The 20,217-nt window shown below is 44.5% G+C and overlaps 1 protein-coding gene and 1 long non-coding RNA gene across 11 annotated transcripts in view; one reads left to right on the forward strand and one right to left on the reverse strand.

Annotated features, from left to right (window-relative positions):
- LOC100515792 lies at nt 1,622-10,573 on the reverse strand. 3 transcript variants are annotated; one of them, XR_001299446.2, is made up of 3 exons: nt 10,150-10,571; nt 9,678-9,820; nt 1,622-4,163 (listed from the first exon to the last, which is right to left on the reverse strand). It is a non-coding gene; the product is annotated as an uncharacterized LOC100515792 (long non-coding RNA). The 3 variants fall into 3 exon arrangements; XR_001299444.2 differs by lacking the exon at nt 1,622-4,163 and adding an exon at nt 5,279-6,327 and having other exon boundaries at nt 10,150-10,568; XR_306086.3 differs by lacking the exon at nt 1,622-4,163 and adding an exon at nt 6,619-8,175 and having other exon boundaries at nt 10,150-10,573.
- Nucleotides 10,743-20,217, forward strand: part of PAN3 (PAN3 poly(A) specific ribonuclease subunit) — a 127,440-nt gene continuing 117,965 nt past the window's right edge. For 7 of the 8 annotated variants that reach the window (XR_002336631.1, XM_005668294.3, XM_005668298.3 and 4 more), the window contains exon 1: nt 10,768-11,490. Coding sequence is in view for 7 of the 8 variants with exons in the window: in XM_005668294.3 (XP_005668351.1) it covers nt 11,061-11,490 (430 nt within the window). In the remaining variant the exon portion in view is untranslated. Of the gene's footprint in view, nt 11,491-20,217 lie in introns of all 8 variants that reach the window. The other variant, XM_021065522.1, reaches the window with a different exon arrangement.

Below are 20,217 nucleotides of genomic sequence, written 5' to 3' on the forward strand. Positions count from 1 at the left end.
TGTGAGGGACTGGGAATTGGGGGTTGATAGATGCAAACGATTGCCTTTGCAATGGATAAGCAATGAGATCCTGCTGTATAGCGCTGGGAACGATATCTAGTCACTTATGATGGAGCCTGATAATGTGAGAAAAAAGAATGTACACATGTATGTGTGACTAGGTTACCTTGCTGTCCAGTAGAAAATGGATGGAGGAGTTCCCGTCGTGGCGCAGTGGTTAACGAATCCAACTAGGAACCATGAGGTTGCGGGTTCGGTCCCTGCCCTTGCTTAGTGGGTTAATGATCCGGCGTTGCCGTGAGCTGTGGTGTAGGCTGCAGACGAGCTCGGATCCCGCATTGCTGTGGCTCTGGCGTAGGCCGGTGGCTATAGCTCCGACTGGACCCCTAGCCTGGGAACCCCCATATGCCGCGGGAGTGGCCCTAGAAATAGCAGAAAGACAAAAAAAAAAGACCAAAAAAAAAAAAAAAGAAAATGGATGGAATACTGTAAATCAGCTATAATGGAAAAAATAAAAATCATTATAAAAAAAGATTATTATTTTGTAGAGTTTATCACCTTTTATCTTCACATATTCCTCTTTTTCTCACACTTAATGCTTCGGCCTTAATTTTTCTATAGCTGATATTCTCTCATTTTTGCTTTTTGTTTGTATTCAAGCAAATATCAAAAATCCTAAATAAACTGTAGCACCCAGATCCTTGCTCTGTATTAGGTAACGTGAGGGGGTCAACAGTCTGTGCAAAGGACAAAGATTCTTGCTTCGAAGGGCTTCATTTATACTAATGGCGTATCTTACTTTTGTTTTGTTTTGTTTTGTTTTGGCTATGTGGCATGCAGAAGTTCCAGGGCCAGGGATTTGACACAGGACAGTGCCAACGCTGGATCTTTAACCTGTTAAGCCACTACAGGAACTAAGACTCTTGCTTAAATACATACATTTTTCAGCAAGTCTAATTTAAAGCTTTTCACCAAAGAGTATAAACTAGAAAATCTGCACTGATACAAATACCTCATCTTTGAAATAGCAAAATCAAATTTCTTTTATCTTTTTAGGGCCACACCCATGGCATATGGAAGTTCCCAGGCTAGGGGTCAAATCAGAGCTGCAGCTGCTGGCCTATGCCACAGCCATGGCAATGCCAGATCTCAGCTGCATCTGTGACCTACACCACAGCTCATGGCAATGCCGGCTCCTTAATCCACTGAGCAGGGCCAGGGATCAAACTCCCGTACTCATGGATAATAGTTGGGTTCATTACCGCCGAACCACAACAGGAACTCCCAATTATTCATACAGAAGGAGCAGCTTTAAAATTATAATAATGGGAATTCCCGTCGTGGCGCAGTGGTTAACGAATCCGACTAGGAACCATGAGGTCGCGGGTTCGGTCCCTGCCCTTGCTCAGTGGGTTAACGATCCAGCGTTGCCGTGAGCTGTGGTGTAGGTTGCAGACGCGGCTCGGATCCCGCGTTGCTGTGGCTCTGGCGTAGGCCGGTGGCTACAGCTCCGATTCAACCCCTAGCCTGGGAACCTCCATATGCCGCGGGAGCGGCCCAAGAAATAGCAACAACAACAACAACAACAACAACAAAAGACAAAAAAGACAAAAAAAAAATTATAATAATGGACATATTATGCACTGTAGAAATATTCAGGTGGTTTTCTAAAGTAGGGGTGCTTGCTTAACCAACACAATCAGTGGCTGCAGACTTTCCTAAGTCGAAGGAACTTCTGTACAGCTGGTGGCGGCGGTAAAGGATGGCGACAATGGCACGCTTGAGTGATGGGGTTTTCTCCAAGGTACAGTTAATATTAACATTGTATCTGACTTTAATGTGTTGCACACATTAAAGAAATACAGTAAGAATGTGTGCCTTTAAGTCCCTGGAAAACTTGTAAAGACAGCCAGCCCATTTTCCACCACAAAGACTTCAAAATCTACACAACAGGTATGATGACAGTGATCAAAGACCGTCTCTTCTAGGCGAGGGTCACAAACAGTAAGAAATCTTGCCACATGGCTGTTACTTGTAACTGCCACAAACAGGAAGGTTTCTGTTTTCAGGGCATCAAAAGTCTGTCCAAGCAAGATGAGCACAAGGCAGCTGCTGATAACCTTGCACAGAATCAAAGAGCAAATCTCAAGAGCCTAAGATGACATTCAACTTTACAGATCCTTATAAATGCAGTTCACTTCTTGAACTCAGAAACAATCAATTCTAAATCATCCACATGTAGTTGACACTCTAGATTGTCTTCAGGGAGAGTTTAAATTTTAAACTCAGGGTCCTACCACTAATACAATCACTACTCACAAAATATGACACCCCCCTCCCCCGTCTGCCACCCATTATTGCCACTTAATAAGAATTAACACTAGCTTCCAGCCATCTGCTGCTGGGGGAATGTCGCTGGGAGCTACTGGGACAAAATGTAATTCTCACAGTACATCCCAGAGCAAATATAATTGGTGGATTAGCTGCAGTGTTGGTTGTAACCTTCATTAGCATGACAATGACTTCGAGTTGACTGAAGATTTACTTTCAGTAAAGTGTCTTCAAGAATGACCCTTCCTCAAGAGACAGCCCTATTATGAAAAGGCAGTTGCCTACCAAATGGGTTTTCAGGGGATATGAAATGTGTGAAAAACAAGACTTAGACAATTTTAAAGAGCAAATACGACTATATAATCAAATAAAATGATTATAGTTACACGGGAAGATTACATATTTATATTCTAATAATGCTGCCACTGTTTCTTTGAAATTATTTTCAGCTCAGTTTTGGAACCACCCAAGAATACTGGTTTTATTTATATTGACCTTATTTTTAATCACAAATGATATGGCTTGGCTCAGTAATTTTTATTATTTACCCAACTGGCTCTGATAACTTTGGGCCATTTCCAAAAACCAAAATCTTCCTTTAAAGAAAGATGCGGAGTTCCTTTCGCGGCTCAGTGGTTAAGGATCCCGACTAGTATCTGTGAGGATGCGGGTTTGATCCCTGGCCCTGCTCAGTGGAGGATTTGGCATTGCCATGAGCTGGGGTGTAGGTTGCAGATGCCCCTTGGATCCTGAGTTGCTGTGGCTCTGGTGTAGCTGCAGCTCTGATTTGACCCCTGGCCTGGAAACTTCCATATGCCATGGGAGCAGCCCTAAAAAGCAAAAAAAAAAAAAGAATGAAGATTTGCCACCATGAGGATATTTCAGAAATGTGATTAGAGTGCTTACGTCAATCTCAAAAACACATTATAATTTAGAATAAGCTGAGTTTTTACCTAGGTGACTAATTGGAACGTAACAGATCATCAAGTGAAAGAAAATGAAAATCTCATTATATCATCATACCTATTTCTTCCTTCCAAAAAGGGGAATACGGCTGCGTCTGTGAACATTACTGCAAAGCACACAGAATCGCAGATGCTTCTCTCCCTTCCCATTAGCAGGCAAGTATGGGGTTCAAACCCCAGACTTACTCGAAGGCCAACTTCACAGAGCATCTAAGGGAATAAAATATGGACTTGATGCATTTCAACCAAGAATGAGGAGGAAGCATTGAATCCTGAGGTGGGGTGAAGGTAACAAAAAGAAAATCCAGACCGAGGGGGCACAAATGAGTTGATGGCAGGTCAGGAGAAAGACCATGGAAATGGGAGTGGAAAGGGCCTGGGCTGACTTCCTTTGGGGCAAGGCATCGAAATTTCAAGATTTTTTTAAAGTCTCAGACTCCAGTATTAGCATCACGTCCTCATTTTAACCGTTTGCAGGACTGCTGGGAGAGGTGAAAAGCATGCCTGGGTGCCTTTGGAAGCTGTGAGAACACTGCGGGATTTGAGGCCTCATAACCGTAAATGCCAACATCACCATCATATAAGGGACGCGTGAGAGGTTAAAACAAAGTAATATTAAAGGTAATAAAAGTTGTCAGGGGAGTTCCCTCCACGGCTCGGCGGTTAACTCTTCCGACAGGGATCCATGAGGACGCAGGTTCGATCCCTGGCCTCGCTCAGTGGTTAAGGATCTGGCGTTGCCGTCAGCTGTGGTGGAGGTCGCAGACGTGGCTTTCATCCTGTGTTGCTGTGGCTGTGGTGTCGGCCAGCAGCTGTAGCTCTGATTTGACCTCTAGTCTGGAAACTTCATGTGCCACAGGTGTGGTCCTAAAAAGAAAAAAAAAAAAAAAAAAAAAAAGATGAGAAGTTGTCAGAAGCAGAATCTCTTCTACACAGAAATGTGGTTAAAATTATTTTGCAAATACTTACTTAGTGGCAGAGAGATTATTTTCTTCTCGAGGTACTCATTATATCATTTGATCTTCAGGACAGCCCCATAAGGTAAGGATTATTTTCATTTTCTTTTTTCTAGATTTGTTTTGATTTTTAAGGCAGCACCCATGGCATATGGAAGTTCCCAGGCTAGGGGTCAAATCGGAGCTGTAGCCACCGGCCTACACCACAGCCACAGCCACACCATATCTGAGCCGCATCTGCTGCCTACACCACAGCTCACAGCAATGCTGGATCCTTAACCCACTGAGTGAGCCAGGTTTGTTACCACTGGGCCGAAACCGAAGCTAAGAGAGGTTGATATTTGCTAAAAGCCACAAGGGTATATAACGTTGTAAAAACCAGGTTTCAAACCACTTATTTCTTTAATTTTTTGGCTGTGCCCATGGCATTCAGAAGTCCCTGGGCCAGGGATTGAACCCTTGTGACAGCAGTGACCTGAGCCACAGCAGTGACAATGCTGGATCCGTGACCTGCCGGGCCCCCAGGGAACCCCACAAACCTGTTCTTTTCATTCCAAATCCAGCGTACTTTATCGTCCCATTAACATCACATTTCGTGTTCACAACATAAGCGTAAAGCTCCGAGGATAACCCACGCGTTGTCTTGAATTATAATCACTGAAACATATTTCACCAACATTGCTGCAAGGTCTACCATGCGGGTGGCTGGGAATGGCAGAGGCAGAGGAAGGCAGCGAGCAGGAACAAGAGAAGGGGGACTGGAAGCCGAGAGAGAGAAGGGCTGTAGAAAAGGTTAGCGCTCTTGGATGTTCCAGAAGAAATATGAAATAGCTGAAAAAAAGAGTGTGTAACACATCTGCTAACTAATCATTAGTTGGGGCAGTGTAAAAAACATTTTAACACAGCAAGGGCAGATGTCAGATTAATCGCAATTAAGAGAGGAACGGGAAATGAAGAGACGGGTTACGAATGGAGGATTCAAACAAAACTGCCTGGGAAAAGAAATCAGGGCAAGAGAAGGAAACGGGAATTTTCAAAATAAAATTTTAATTATTTAAGCAGGCATACAATCTTGTAAAATCTGAAACATTACAGATAAAGCTAGAGTCCCCTTTGATCATGAGTCCCGATACCTTCTACTGGTAATTAACGTTTATCCTTCCAGTCCTTTCTGTACACGTTTATATTTCTATACCCCTACAGGAAATGCGTGTTAACGATTTCTCATAAAAGGTTCTATATTCCACACATTTATCTGTGTCGTGCCTTTTTCGTTCAACAACAGGTCTTAGAGACTAAGAGCACATATAGATTCATCTCTGCTTATGAACATTTAGTTTATTTCCAACGATGTTGCAAACGAGCATTGTATGTGTGCCTCTCTGGTCACAAAAGTGCTTTTTTAGGCAGGATACCGAGACTGGCATTGTTGAGTCATAGGGTACAGATATTTAAACATGTTATAGACATGCCAAATTGTCCTCCAATGTGGCTGGATCACTTAGCCCTCTGTGACTTTTTCGTCCTTTTTAGGGCCACACCCATGGCATATGGAGGTTCCCAGGCTAGGGGTCTAATCGGAGCTGTAGCCGCCAGTCTACACCACAGCCACAGCCACACCAGATCCAAGCCGCATCTGCGACCTACACCACAGCTCACGGCAACACCAGATCCTTAACCCACTGAGTGAGGCCAGGGATCGAACCCGAAACCTCATGGTACCTAGTCAGATTAGTTAACCACTGTACCACGACAGGAACTCCCCTCTGTGACTTAAAAACAGGAACAAAAATATTTTTGGTTCTGATTACAAGAGGTTCACAACAGGAAGGAATTAAGGCCTTAAAATTATTTAAATGTACACAGCCCCAGAGAAGACGGTTAGAAGAGAGAGACTGGCATGGCGAGTAACTAGATTCCTGAGCAAGTGGCAGGGGAGCTTCGGAGCCAGAGCGAAAGGATTCATCCTGTATGGAAAAGCGGCTCCTGCCGGGTGAGCTCAGGCAGGGCCTCCTTTGCACGGTTGTGTGGAGAGAGCGAGCGAGGAAGAGGGTGGGACTGACGAACGCGGACACCTGTAAAAGCAGAGGGAAGACGAGGATGCAGAGGACTAGCGCAGTGAGAAAGGGGTTCTGAAAAAAGGGGTAACATTTTTTTGGTGAATTCTGTGTATTAAATCCTGCTTTGGGAGAATTACAACATGTCACCATTATTAAAGGCTCTGAAAAAGACCTGAAGTTGTTTAACTCAGAGAACTTTTTTCTTTGTGTAATACCAATTAATATACTATTAAACCAGCTTCCATGAAATATACTTTGAGAAACAAGGGATTAGTAAAAATCTGAAGAAACGGCCAACAGCAAGTGTTGAGCTTGTCTTCACAAAATTAATTTATTTGAAAACACAATGAAACCAAACATACAGAGAACAAAGTTAACACGCACCCATGTACTCACTCCTTAGAATGAAAAGCTTAAGGTTAAAGTACAGTGATATTTTAATGCTTATTTTTCTACTGTAGAAATAATATAGGTTCATGATACAAATTTGGGAAGTAAAGAAAAAAACAGGAAGAACCTACTGTCATCTTACCACTTTAGCAAAATGTTTTGTTTTGTTTTTGCTTTTTAGGGCCATGCTCATGGCATATGGAAGTTTCCAGGCTAGGGGTCAAATGGAAGCTGCTGATCTACACCACAGCTCATGGCAGCGCTGGATCCTTAACCTAATGATTGAGACCAGGGATCGAATCCACATCCTCATGGATATTAGTTGGATTCGTTTCGCGAGCTGGGACAGAACTCCCTAGTAAAATGTTAATGTTTACCACTGTTAATGTTTTGAGGCAGTTAATCTTTATTTCTATTAGGTGTTTTATTGTTTACATCATTACAATAAAACAGCATATATAATTTTGTATCATGTTAAAAATTTACAGTGTATCATAAGCTTTGTTGGACCATTCATGCTTTTTAATGGCTGCATAATATTCTCTATGAATAGTCCACTGTTTAACATCCCCTTTGGTTTTAGAATTTAGGTTGTTTCCAACTTTTTTTTTTTGGCTTTCATATATAATATTGCCATGAGCACACTGTAGTTTGGAACTTGTCATTTGTAGCTATTTTCTTAGGATTTATTTGCCAAGTACAATAACAATAGTTTAAAGATGGAATGTTTTACAGGCTTTTGAAAAAACACTGCTAACTTGGTTTGAGAACACACAGTGGAGAGTGGGTGGGTGAGGTTGTACCATCATTGATGTACTGAAGTGCCTGTTTGCTCTATTTTCCCCCAATTTATTTTACGTTTCATTTTTTTAGCACTCCTCCATTTTTGTAGCTGACGGAGATTTACAAGTCCTAATCTGTCACCTATCACATTATCTGTTCCTGCTGGTTTTGCAACACATGGCAGATCTGCTAAATATTCTATGTACCTCTTCCTCTAGGCAGTCAATAACTTTTTTTTTCTTTCATGAAAATAGGTTAAGGACAGGTCCAAAGGAGGACAGTACAGACTATGTGGACAAGTAGCAATCCTCTGAATACTGCTCAGGAGCTCAAAGCCAGCTTCATCAACACTTAAATTGCGACGAACCAAAGGACACTCAAGCCGTCTAACTATAGCATCTTAGCTTACTTTCCTCCATCTTGTTCACAGGGATTTAACAGAAAACTCTGTCCAATACCGTAGTGAGGGCTGACTTTCGTCATCTTTGGCATCTCTCTCATCATCACAGTTGACTCTTGAGACTGAGGCTGCATCTCACACATTTCCATACATCAGAGCCTTGCACAGAGCTTGCTTGGTAGTGCATCCTCAGTAAGTGCTTATTTGAATGATTCTAATTGGGCATGAACTTCATCTTTAAGTCACCACAGGCACTATTTTCCTTTCCAAGTCATCAAGAGACATACATGCTGGTTCAGAAATGGTGAAATGTATAACAGAAAGAGCATGTGTTTTGGAATTAGAAGGCATGAGTTTAAATCCTGACTTTCTAAGTTATAAGCTGGGAACCACGTAATGCCAGGCCTGACTTAGTCTGTTCATCTATAAAATGGTAATAACCTATCTTTACTTTCCTGATAGGGCTCTTTTTCTTTTGGTTTGGTTTGGTTTTTTTTGGGTCGAGCCCATGGCATGCAGAAGTTCTTGGGGCCAGGGATCCAACCAGAGCCAGAGCAGTGACAATGCCAGATCCTGAACCTGCAAAGCCACCAGGAAACCCCTCCTCACAGGGTCCTTAGGAACATCAACATTTTTTTCTAAAGGGAAATTGGATCATATCATTACTTGACTTTTAAAACCCTGTAATGACTTTCCTTTTCCTTTCTCTGTTTTTTAAGGAATGCAGCCGTGGCATATGGAAGTTCCCAGGCTAGGGGTGGAACTGGGGCTGCAGCTGCCAGGCTACACCACAGGCACAGCAACATTGAATCCAAGCTGCAACGTACACCTACACCACAGCTTGTGGCAACGCTGGATTTTTTTTTTTTTTTTTTTTTTTTTTTTGTCTTTTTAGGGCTGCACCAGCAGCATATGGAGGTCCCCAGTCTAGGGGTCAAAGAGGAGCGGTAGCTGCCAGCCTACACCGCGGCCACAGCCACGCAGGATCCGAGTACCCTATGTGACCTACGCCACAGCTCACAGGCAATGCCAGATCCTTAACCCACTGAGCAAGGCCAGGGATCGAACCCAAGTCCTCATGGATACTATTTGGGTTTGTTACCCCTGAGCCACAACGGGAACTCCTGTAAAGACTTTCTATTGCCCTCAGGAAAAAGTCTAATTCTTTAACATGACTTTTAAGGATTCTCTGAAGTGCTCCCTGCTCAATTCTCCACTATCCTCATTTTAACAATCTAAGCTCTTTTTCACCTCAAAGCTTTTTGCACAAGCTGTTTGCTTTGCCTGGAAGGCTGTTTCCTGCACTCTTAGGCATTAATGACTAGGAGCAGCAAGACTACCAACAGCAACACAACCTACTGAATTCGTCCTAAGCAAAGGACACTATATACATTATTAGTTTACGCTTTACAAAGGAGGCACTTTTCTTACCTGGCTTACAGACAAGCAACAGAGAAGTGAAGCTACTTATCCAGAGTAACACAGCCCTGGGTTACAAACTGCTATCTGAATTCAACGCGAATGTTCTCAGCTCCTGCTGTTAAGGTATCACCGGGAAGTGTGACATCTTTTTTTTTCATCCTCTAAGAGCCAGTGTGTTAAGGCTACCACATTAGACAGCGGTTTGTAATAGCCCGGGGAACCCTAGGCCTCCCCAACCAGAGGTAAATGAATTCGGACAAGACTGCATCTTTATTTCTGCTTCCTTAGCTCCTAGCACGCGAAATGGGCATTAAAGACATAATACAGTATTATTATTTCGAGTTAGTCTAAGGAATATCACCAGGCTTACCCGTTTGTGGTCTATGGAATCCATTTTCCCCCCTTTCTGCAGTACACTCGCTTCTATCCGTTGTTCTGTGACCGCTTCTGCTTGCCACAATTCCTCAAACACTGCCAACAAACATGCCCCTTCCAACTGCCTCCTGAGAAGACCTTTCAGGGAGAGGAAAAACTAAAATGTTAAAACGATGTTCCCTTCAAAGCAAGTCTTTAAAATTCCCGAAAACTTCCCCCCCCCAAATATAGCAGAGCAGAACACTAGAGATCGCTGACGGAACAATTATCTTTTAAAAATGAATTTAAAATCAGGACTAGGCTGGTTGGGGGTAAGAAACCTAGCGCAGTTATAAATGAAACCTTCTGGTGCTGCCTAGGCAGCGCTGTCCCCAGGTGGCGTCTTACTTTTCATAATATTTTACCAAAGGCTTTCAGTAACATAAATAGAGAAAACAGGTGCTGCACTCAGCTGGGGGTTTGTCTACCTCAACCCTCTTTGGTTCGGGTTTTGGATGAAAGGCCCAGGAGTTCAGGCAATCAGTCCTGTAGTTCTCATCACCCTCGGCGGGAAGGAAGAGGAGGAGGGTGGCGAAAAAACGAGGGCGCGGAAGTGTGGCAAACAGACGCGGCTATTCTTCAAACAGAGCGGGGGCTTGGGCTCCGTCCCCAGGTGCGGCCCCTCGAAATGACCGCTCACGTTCCGCGCATTTCGTCTTCGCAATGAAAAAATGACGTCTGGGTTACAAGAAAGAGGACATGCAGAAAGGGAAAGCATTCGCGCCGGGAGGACTCCGCCGGCCGCCCGGCGTCGGGGAGCGCCGCCACCGACCGCCCATCCCACGGCAGCCCGCCCGCGGTGCCCCGGGGGCCGGACGCCCGGCTAGGCTTCCCCTCGCGCTCCCGCTACCCACAAGCCCCCGCGCCTGGGCGCGCAGGCGCAGCGGCGACGGCCGTCTCAGGAAGAGGAAAATGGAATAAACAACTCGGAGGAACTAGAGCGCGAGGGAGCGAGTGGAGGCAGAATTTAAAAATAAACCGGCCCCTCCGCCCTCCCCGCCCGTTCGCCGCCGCCGCTCCCCTACCCCAGCCCGCGCCCTCGAAGTCCCCGTCTGGGCCCGCGCGCCCACCCCGTCGTCCCGCGCGGCCCCTTTAAGAAAAGAGAACGAGAGAGTGAGTGAGAGAGAATCCCAACTCTCCCCCTCCCTCCCCTCCTTCCTACCCCCTCCTCCCTCCCCCCTCCCCTCCCCCCTCTCCCCGGGCGGCTCCGGCTCCCGCAGCGGGACGGACCCACCCGCTCAGGCTTTTCTCCGGCACCGGCAGCGTCTCCCTTCCCTCCCCGGTCTATGGTGGCGGCGGCTCCTCGGGCGGCAGCGGAAGACGAGGCTGCGGCGTTGCCATGAACAGTGGCGGCGGCCTCCCGCCCCCCTCGGCCGCCGCCTCCTCTTCCTCCTCCTCGCTGGCGGCGGCAGTGGCGGTGGTGGCCCCGCCGGGGGTCGGAGGTGTCCCCGGCGGGGCGGCGGCGGGAGTGAAGCTCAAGTACTGCCGCTACTACGCCAAGGATAAGACGTGCTTCTACGGGGAGGAGTGTCAGTTCCTGCATGAGGACCCGGCCGCCGGAGCTGCCCCGGGCCTCGGCCTCCATAGCAACAGCGTCCCCCTGGCTCTGGCGGGCGCGCCCGGGGCCGGCTTTCCGCCTGGAGCGGTCCCGGGCGGGGGAGCCGGGCCGCCCCCCGGGCCCAAGAAGCCGGACCTGGGGGGCCCGGGGGCAGGAGCGGCGGTCGGCGGCGGAGGCGGCAGCGGGGTCCTCGACGGACCGCGGCTGGCAAGTGAGTGGGGTCCGGACTGGGAGGGCGGCCTCGGCCTCGGGGAGGGAAGGCCTGGGGCCGGATGGGGCCCTGCGACCGAGCCCGGCCCGCAGGTCTGCCCCTCCGCCTGCCCCGGCGGTCTGAGAGGCCTAGGCCAGGCCTGAGCCTCCTTCCGTCTTCCTGCTTCCCCTCCCCATGGCCTTCGGCGAGCCCGGGAGCGAGGGGAGGCCGGCTTCCCGGTAACGTGGGTGGTGGACTGGGGTGGTGGGAGTGGGGGCGGGGAGGCAGGGGATGGGCTGTGGCGTGCGGGGTGCGAGAAAGGGGGTGTCGTTTCCGGGGGGTGTGGAAAGGGGCTGGGTTTGCAGGCACATGTGTTTTGCGTGCCCGAGTGGAGTGAAGTCGGCGGAGGGTTGCGGCTCCCTGGTGGGTGTGTGTGGCTTGGGGCGGGAGGGGAGGGCGGGCGTTGGGGCTTCCTGGCGGCGGTGGAAACGACGGGAAAAGTTTGTGGAAGGCTTCTGGGAGAAAGGTTTCCCAGGCAGGAAATGCTTTCTAAGGATTAGGAGAGACCCGACGGCAGCTTCTCTAGGGTGCTTAGTTAGAGAGGAGGAACTTCGCAGGACTTGGCTCGCAACCTCGGTTTCCCGCGAGCTGGAAGAAGTTTGCCGGGTGTCTGTAGGGATCTGTCTCCTACTACTTTGTATCAAGCGAACTCAGCGTGGAGCCTCGCAAGCGTGTCCTGTGCAGCGCCCATTTGTGTGCGGCTCTGAACTTGAATTCGGCTATCTTAGGACTGTGGGTTTTTTACTTGTTTGCTTGCAACTTTTTAGCTGCTAGTGAGTGGAGTTTACAGTGATAATAAGTGTTAAGTGTAATCTGTTTTAACGTTGTTTTAATGCTGCGCTTAAGGACAAAGTAGAGGTGTCAGGTTTTGCTTTTTTTGTTAGAGTTTCTTGAGCCCTTCTAAAATGGGCAAGTCTTAGGAATTCCAAACAGCTTTTAGATGAAATCATTTGATAGGCAGCTTAACTTGGACGTCAGAACATTTTTTGTCTTTTTAAACTGTAAATGCACTTGATGCTTGGTCACTTAATTGCTTTATGATGACTCTTAATTGTCTTCCCAGAGATCTGTGTTTTTTTTGGTTTTTTTTTTTTTTGGCTTTTTTTAAAGACGGACTTTAGTGCAGATAGAGTGGGTGAGGGTGATATACTAAGAAGATTAATTTGTAACTTAATGTGTTGTCAAAATGGTTACTTTATTAATGGAATGTTATCACTTTGGAGCAGCAACTTTGCATCTTCAAGGTAAACTTGCCAGATGTCTTGAGTTGTGGGTCAGATTAACTCAAGAATTGTTTGATTAGTAAACAGACTCAACAGTAGTTTTGTTATCTACAGGAAGAGAGGCACTTTCAGAAATGCATGTATTTGATTTAATAGGTGATATTTCTAGGATTTTCTAATACACCGAGGTAGTAGATTTGGGACATGAAAGCTAGGACAGGTGAAGATGGGAAATGGAGGAGAAACGTTCGCAGTTATTCAAAGGCAGGGATCGTTTCCTATCTCAGAAGAGGACAGCGATTGGGGTATGGGGTCTTGAGAGGACTGGCAGTTAGCGCTAAGAAAAGAAGGAGTTTTAAAATTAACATTTAGTCGTTTAACAGTTGTTAGAGTAAGTAGCTGCTTGTGTCTGTAGTGGGGTTTTGTAGGGCTTGCTTTAACTTGACTGGTAACTCTCAGTAGAACAGGCTGTGACTCCTTAATGGTTGAGGTTAAATTGCCTCATATCAGTGACTGCCAAGTCAAGGTGGTGATACAATGGCTGCTTTGAATTTTTATACTTTATTTTTAAATTTTCAGTCTACTTTCTACATTTTACAGTACTTTTGTACTGTATCTTTTGGAACTGACCTGATTTGTTAATTAAATGTATGAGGCAATTAAAATAGACAACATACCCTAAGAGCTATTGCTATTAGGAGAAATTTAAATTTTGTTAGTTGCTGACCTGATCATGTAGCATCACTGAGACTTTTTTTTTTTGCTTTTATTTAGTGCTGCATCTGCAGTGTATGGAGGTTCCTGGGCTAGCGGTCAAATTGGAGCTGCCGGCCTACGCCACAGTGCACGGCAACGCTGGATCATTAACCCACTGGGCAAAGCCAGGGATTGAACCCGAATCCTCATGGATACTAGTTGGGTTCTTAACGCACTGAGCCGCAATGGGAACTCCCACTGGAACAATTTTAATTTGCTGCTTTTTCCTCTGCTTTTCTTTAAATGTAAGAATGTACAGTATTTTTTTTTCCTTTTTTTTTTTTGCACCCCTCCCGCCCCCCCCGCCTGCATATGGAGTTCCCAGGCCAGCGATCAGATCCGAGCTGCAGTTGCAACCTACTTCAACACCAGATCCTTAACCCACTGTGCCGGGCTGGGAGTCGATCCTGTGACCCAGCGTTACAGAGACCCTGCAGATCCCACTTCCCCGCAGTGGGAACTCCAAGAATGTGCAGTATTTCTTTAGTCAAGAGGTCCAGCAGATCTTTAGATCTGTGATTAACTGGATCTGCCGGCAGAAATGTTTTGTTCGAGCTCCTTGGGTGTCTTCTGTGTGTGTGTTTAAAGGTTTTTGTTGAAGTTTACATACCTAAGGAAGAGCATACAAATCATGAGGTCTTGGAATTTTCCTGAGATGAACACATGGCTTACGGCAGTGGTCAGGTCACGAAATAGAACATGACCCGTGCCTCCGCAGGTCCTGCTCTTGCCGCCTCCCAGGCTCTGCCCTTTCCCCTAGGTAACTGTTGATTTCGGGCACTATGTTCTGACATTGTAGATTCAGTTGTCACTTTTTCATACTTTTTAGAGCTTTATAGGCATGGAATCAGAGAGTATGTGCTGTCTTTGTGGGCCTCTTGCTTTCAGCATGTGTGTGAGAGCCGCTCATGGTGTGTAGGGACAGTCTCTGTGGTCTCCTTCCTGTGTTGTATAAATATACCACGTTGTATTTTCTCATGTCAATGGAATGTCTCCAATTTTTGTCTATTACAAGAAACACTGTTTTGAACATTCTTGAATGTGTTTTTTGGTTCAAGTCCATGAATTTTGTTGGATCGCGTAGGAGGGCAATTGTAGGCTTGTAACAGGGCATGCGTAGCTTCAGCCTCAGGTAGATGGTTTCAGTTCTCTGAAGTGGTTGCACCACCTTTACATTCCCTCTGTGGAGTGTGAGTGTTCTAGGTGCTTCACACTCTCCACAGCACTTGATATTAGCCTTCTTTCAATTTTAGCCACATCGGTGGCTAAAGTGTATGGTATGATTTTATGTTTTTAATTTGCATGTGTGTGGATTGTAATTGAATTAGACGGCAACACTTACAAAAATGAAAAGGTTTAACATAGAAACACAGATCTCTGGCTTCCTATGAAGGGCAACTCTGTCTTGTTTTGGAAGCAGGACTGTTGACGGGACAAGACTCCCTTGGGTCTTATTACTGTCATGTGCCTGGCTCCTCGGCATTTGAGTTTCTGACCCTTGCTTTAGTGACTTCACGTTTGCAGAACGGTTTTGTTGGTGTTTCAGATTGTGTGAAAACTTTAGAGGTAAATGCAAGAGAAAATTTTATCCTTACTTGGCAAGCAGTGGAAAACTGAAGCAGAAAGTCTTTTTTTTTTTTTTTTTTTTTTTTTTTTTTTTGCCTTTCATCCTTTGTAGGGTGCATCCGCTGCACGTGGAGGTTCCCAGGCTAGGGGTCCTGTCGGAGCTGTAGCCACTGGCCTACAAAGCAGCTCATGGCAATGCCAGATCTGAGCCTGTACCACAGTCACAGCAAGTTGGGATCTGAGCCGTGTCTTTGACCTACACCACAGCTCACGGCAATGCATTGACACGGCTCAGATCTGGCATTGCTGTGGCTGTGGTGTAGGCCAGCGGCTACTGCTCCAATTAGACCCCTAACCTGGGAAGCTCCTTATGCTGTGGGTGTGGCCCTAAAAAGACAAAAAAAAACCACCACCAAAAACCGGAGGTAATAATAGACCTGCTTTAGAGTTGTGATAGGATCGCATGTGACAGCCTCACATTTAAAAAACAAAGGTGGAATTCCTATTGTAGCTCATTGGAAATGAACCCAACCAGTATCCATGAGGATGCGGGTTCCATCCCTGGCCCTACTCAGTGGGTTAAGGATTAGGCATTGTCACGAGCTGTGTTGTAGGCCATAGATGAGGCTTGGAATTGGCGTTGCTGTGGGTGTAGGCTGGCAGCTGTGGCTCCAATTTGACCCATAGCCTGGGAACTTATATATGCCACACCTGCGGCCCTTTAAAAAAAAAAGGCAATTTAAAAATAGAGGTAATAATAGTACCTACTTTAGAGTTGTGATAGGATTGCATGTGACACTCTTAGGTGCATTGCCTAGCATGTAGTGAGGTTTCAGTCTTAGTTGCTGTTATTGAATGTTATTAGTTATAAGACTACAGTTAGCCTGTGCATTTCCTTATCTCTCAGTTTTTGAGAATATATTTTCAGAGTTCCCATCACGGCTCAGTGGTTAACAGAATCCGACTAGGAACCATGAGGTTGCGGGTTCAATCCCTGGCCTTGCTCAGTGGGTTAAGGATCCGGCGCTGCCATGAGTGTGGCGTAGGTTGCACATGCGGCTCGGATCCTGAGTTGCTGTGGCTGTGGTGTGGGCCGGTGGCTACAGCTCCGATTAGACCCCTAGCCTGGGAATCTCCGTATGCTGCGGGAGCAGCCCTAGAAAAGGCAAAAAGACAAAAAAAAAAAAAAAAAAAGAATATATTTTCAAGACCAGTAAAATAGCTATAGATTATTGAACTGTGGTTGTCAGTCCAAATGGAGGAAAGCAGAGAATAACTCGAAGTTCACATCCAAACTTTGCAATGTACGGTAATGTGTGTCACTAAACTGTTGTTGTTTAAACTGGGATTAATACTTTTCATTTCACAAACTCAAATCAGCTGACAAACAAGTGAGTCGGGGAATTTGCCATCGGGGTAGCTGCTTTCGGTTTAAACATTTTTGTTTGACAATACACGAAGTGGGGAACAAAGACTTTCTAATACCATTCATTTCACTCCTGTAATATTGCGGTTGCAAAGTGGCAAGCTTTGATCTGGGTGGTAGGCGTACAGTGTTGCATGTAACAGAAGTCTGCCCTGATGGAGAGTACATTCTAATGGGAGATACAAACACGTGTAGAATAGTATTCGGTCTTCAGAAATTTTATGAGGAAAGCTTAGAGCTTTGCGAGGTGTACTTGAAGAGGGTTGTACTAACGTGAGCATAGACCCAGGTAAGATTCAGTGAGAACTAAAACACCTCTCCATGAACGTGTATTTGAAATGACTCTGTAAGAAGATAAATGGTTGCCAGAACATCTTCCTATTTTTGCCCTTTCATAGAATTTTTCTCGTTTTAATTAACTTTCTATTTTGAGATAATTGTAGAATCATATGCAGTTGTAGGAAATAATACAGAAAGAGCTTGTTGTCCCATCACCATTGTCCCAAGTGGTAATACTCTTCATAACCGTAGAGCAATTATCACAACCACATTGATTGATACAATCCACTTAGATTTTCTGAGTCTTATTTGTACTCGTGTGTGCACACGTGTTTATATTAAGTTCTGTGGAGCTGTATTAGCAGTATGTCTGTACACCTGCCAGTACAGTCAAGACAGAACAGCTCTGTAACCCTCAAGTGGCCCTTTTGTAACCCTCCCAATCCCTGGCCACTCCTAATTTGCTCTCTCTTTCTGTACTTTTGTCATTGCAAGAATGTTCTGTGAATGGAATTATATAGTGTGTGATCTTTTGGGATTAGTTTTTTTTAAAACTTGACATAATTCCCTCAAGATTCAGTACTGTTGTATGTATCCAAGAGTTTGTTTTTCTTGCTCAATTTTTCTCTTTGTTGTTAACTTGGAAAATTTATATCTATATTTTGGAGCAGCTTTTTTTTTTTTTGGTTTGCTTTTGTGTACAAAGGTGTGAACATTCACAGTACCTAGAAGTATTGTAAAAATGATTCATTTTAGGGTTAAATTTCTTTGAATTTAATTTAATTTTTAAGTTATAAAAGTCATAATTTTTTTTTTTTTTTTTTTTTTTTTTTTTGTCTTTTCAGGGCCGCACCTGCAGCATATGGAGGTTCCCAGGCTAGGGGTCAAATCGGAGTTACACCTGCCAGCCTATACCACAGCCACAGCAACGCCAGATCCTTAACCCACTGAGCAAGGCCTGGGATTGAACCTGCAACCTCATGGTTCCTAGTCAGATTTGTGTCTGTTGCGCCATGACGGAACTCCTAAAAGTCATAAATTTTTTGGTAAAAATTTTCATTGGAACATGTACAGTCAGGGTAAACCCATCTCATCTCATTGCCCAAGGCTGATCATTATTAATAGTTTGTGTGTGTGTGTAGCCTTAATTGTCTCCAGATAGAGTCACGTTGGGGGGTAGGACATCAATATATGAATGGGGGGGGCAGTTCAGTCCGCAGCATGTCTCGCATGTACACAGACAGGTTTTGTAGCAGTATTTACTACATTTGCTTTCCCATATTAACTTTTATTCTGTTTGCAAAGTAGTTTATGAGCTGAAACTACACCAAGGAATATGATAAAATACCTGTTTTAAGTACTTTTGCCATATAGTTAACAAATCAATACCTACAGTGTTTTTGTCTCCTTTCGGTTTATAGGAATTTCTCCTGAACTGGGGGTCCTGCGATTTTGATTTTCGTCCTCTCTTACTTCCCGCGTAACTTTGTGATCTTAGGCTGGTAATTTAGTCCATGTGGAAACACATGTCTGGGTGTTAGAAGAATGGGGCATGGAGTACGTGATGTCCAAAATTCCTTCAGCTCTAAAATGTTTTTTATTTCTAAATGTTTATATTCGAGAAAGCAAATTATTTTATGTTCAATCATTAGAATTCATCATCTTCCCTTCCCAACAACTTGTAAAAACATTGACCTCGCAGCAGCTTAACTTCAGTTCAGGGAAGGGCCTGGTGACCGCACTTATCTTGGCTGTTAGTTGGCATGTAGATGACAGCCCTCTTCGGATAAAACCTCTCCCTTTTTTGAGGTCTTTTTGATATCTTGTCTTTTCTTAAAAAAAAAAAAAAAGATATTGTACTTATTTTTCTAAAATGAGTTTTTAATAATATTTTTAATATTAAAAATTCCAGCATTAGAAAAACAGGAACAATATCTTGCTTTTGGAATAAAAAATGTACTACATGCACAGGTTAAAAATTCAAAAAGCACAGAAGGATACATAATAAAAAATGGTCTCCCTCCTTAGCTCCCTGATCTCTCTCCAAAAGGCAGTCATTATTTCCAGTTTTCATGTATCTATTCAGAAATATTCTTTGTCTACACCATCGTGTTTATACTTTCCACTGCACACACGGGAGCCTAACACATTTTTGAATTTTCTCACCGTATAGCACATCCTCTAGTTTGTTCGTTCCACATCCACACACAGAAATAGTGCGGCTGCGTAATATCCCATTGTATGATTGTGCTATTCTTTCTAGTGGCTTTTTACATTGTTTATACGTCTTTTACCATTACAAATGATGGAACTAAGCTGTTGTATCTTAAAGTATTATGTGTATATAGATTTTACACAAACTATAATACGCATGTATGTTAACGAGCACACGGTGCAAACTTGGTACATTAAAAAAAAAAAACCCTGCAGACACGTACAGTATGATCTCACAAATGTAATCTTAAATGGAGTTCCCGTTGTGGCTCAGTGGGTTAAGAACCTGACATAGTATCTGTGAGGATGTGGGTTCCATTCTTGGGCTTGTTCAGTGGGTTAAGGATCTGGCATTGCTGCAAGCTGGGTGTAGGTCGCAGATGAGGTTTGGATCTGGAGTTGCCATGGCTGTGGTGTAGACTGCAGCTGCAGCTCTGATTTGACCTCTAACCTGGGAATTTTCATATGCTGCATGTGAACCCTTAAAAGGGAACCCCCCCCCGCCACCCCCAGCTTACAGATGCTGTAGAGAATAGATTGGTGGTTGCCAGGGGTGGGGTTAGGTGGGGTAAGTGAAGATAGTCAGGAGGTATAAACGTCTAGTCCTTGGGGCATAAGGTACAGCAAGGGACTTTAGTTAGCAATACTGTCATATATATTTGAAAGTTGCTAAGAGAGTGGATCTTAGAAAAATCCCATCATAAGAAAAATTAACTATGTGTGCTGATGGAAGTAGCTAAATTTAGTGTGGTAATCATTTTGGAGTATAAACATATCAAATCATGTTGTACACCTAAAAAGAAAACAATGTCATACGTCCATTGTATCTTAATACAAAAACCTATGTATTTTATATACCATTAGCTGAATATGTAAATATTGGAAATAGTCTTCCATATCACATTTTCCTCTGAAAAAATTTTTCCCAGTGGCTCACTTAATCTAGAGATAGTTATGTAAATCACATCTTTTGCAAGGTAATAAGCTGGTATTTGTAGAAAAAAAGTTTCAGGGTGAAATTTTATCTAGTGTTATTATTTAACAGTCTTTCATTGTTTATTCTTTTTTTTTTTTGGCAAGAAATAGATTTATTAAGACAGGATGCTTGTGAGAGAAGGAAGTGGGCAGGCAGGGAGGCTCTTCGCATTTACATTCTTTTTTTTTTTTTTTGCCTTTTCTAGGGCCGCTCCCACAGCATATGGAGGTTTTTTAGGCTAGGGGTCT

This window comes from Sus scrofa, chromosome 11 (genome assembly GCF_000003025.6).
Source record: "Sus scrofa isolate TJ Tabasco breed Duroc chromosome 11, Sscrofa11.1, whole genome shotgun sequence".
Taxonomy (NCBI): domain Eukaryota; kingdom Metazoa; phylum Chordata; class Mammalia; order Artiodactyla; family Suidae; genus Sus; species Sus scrofa.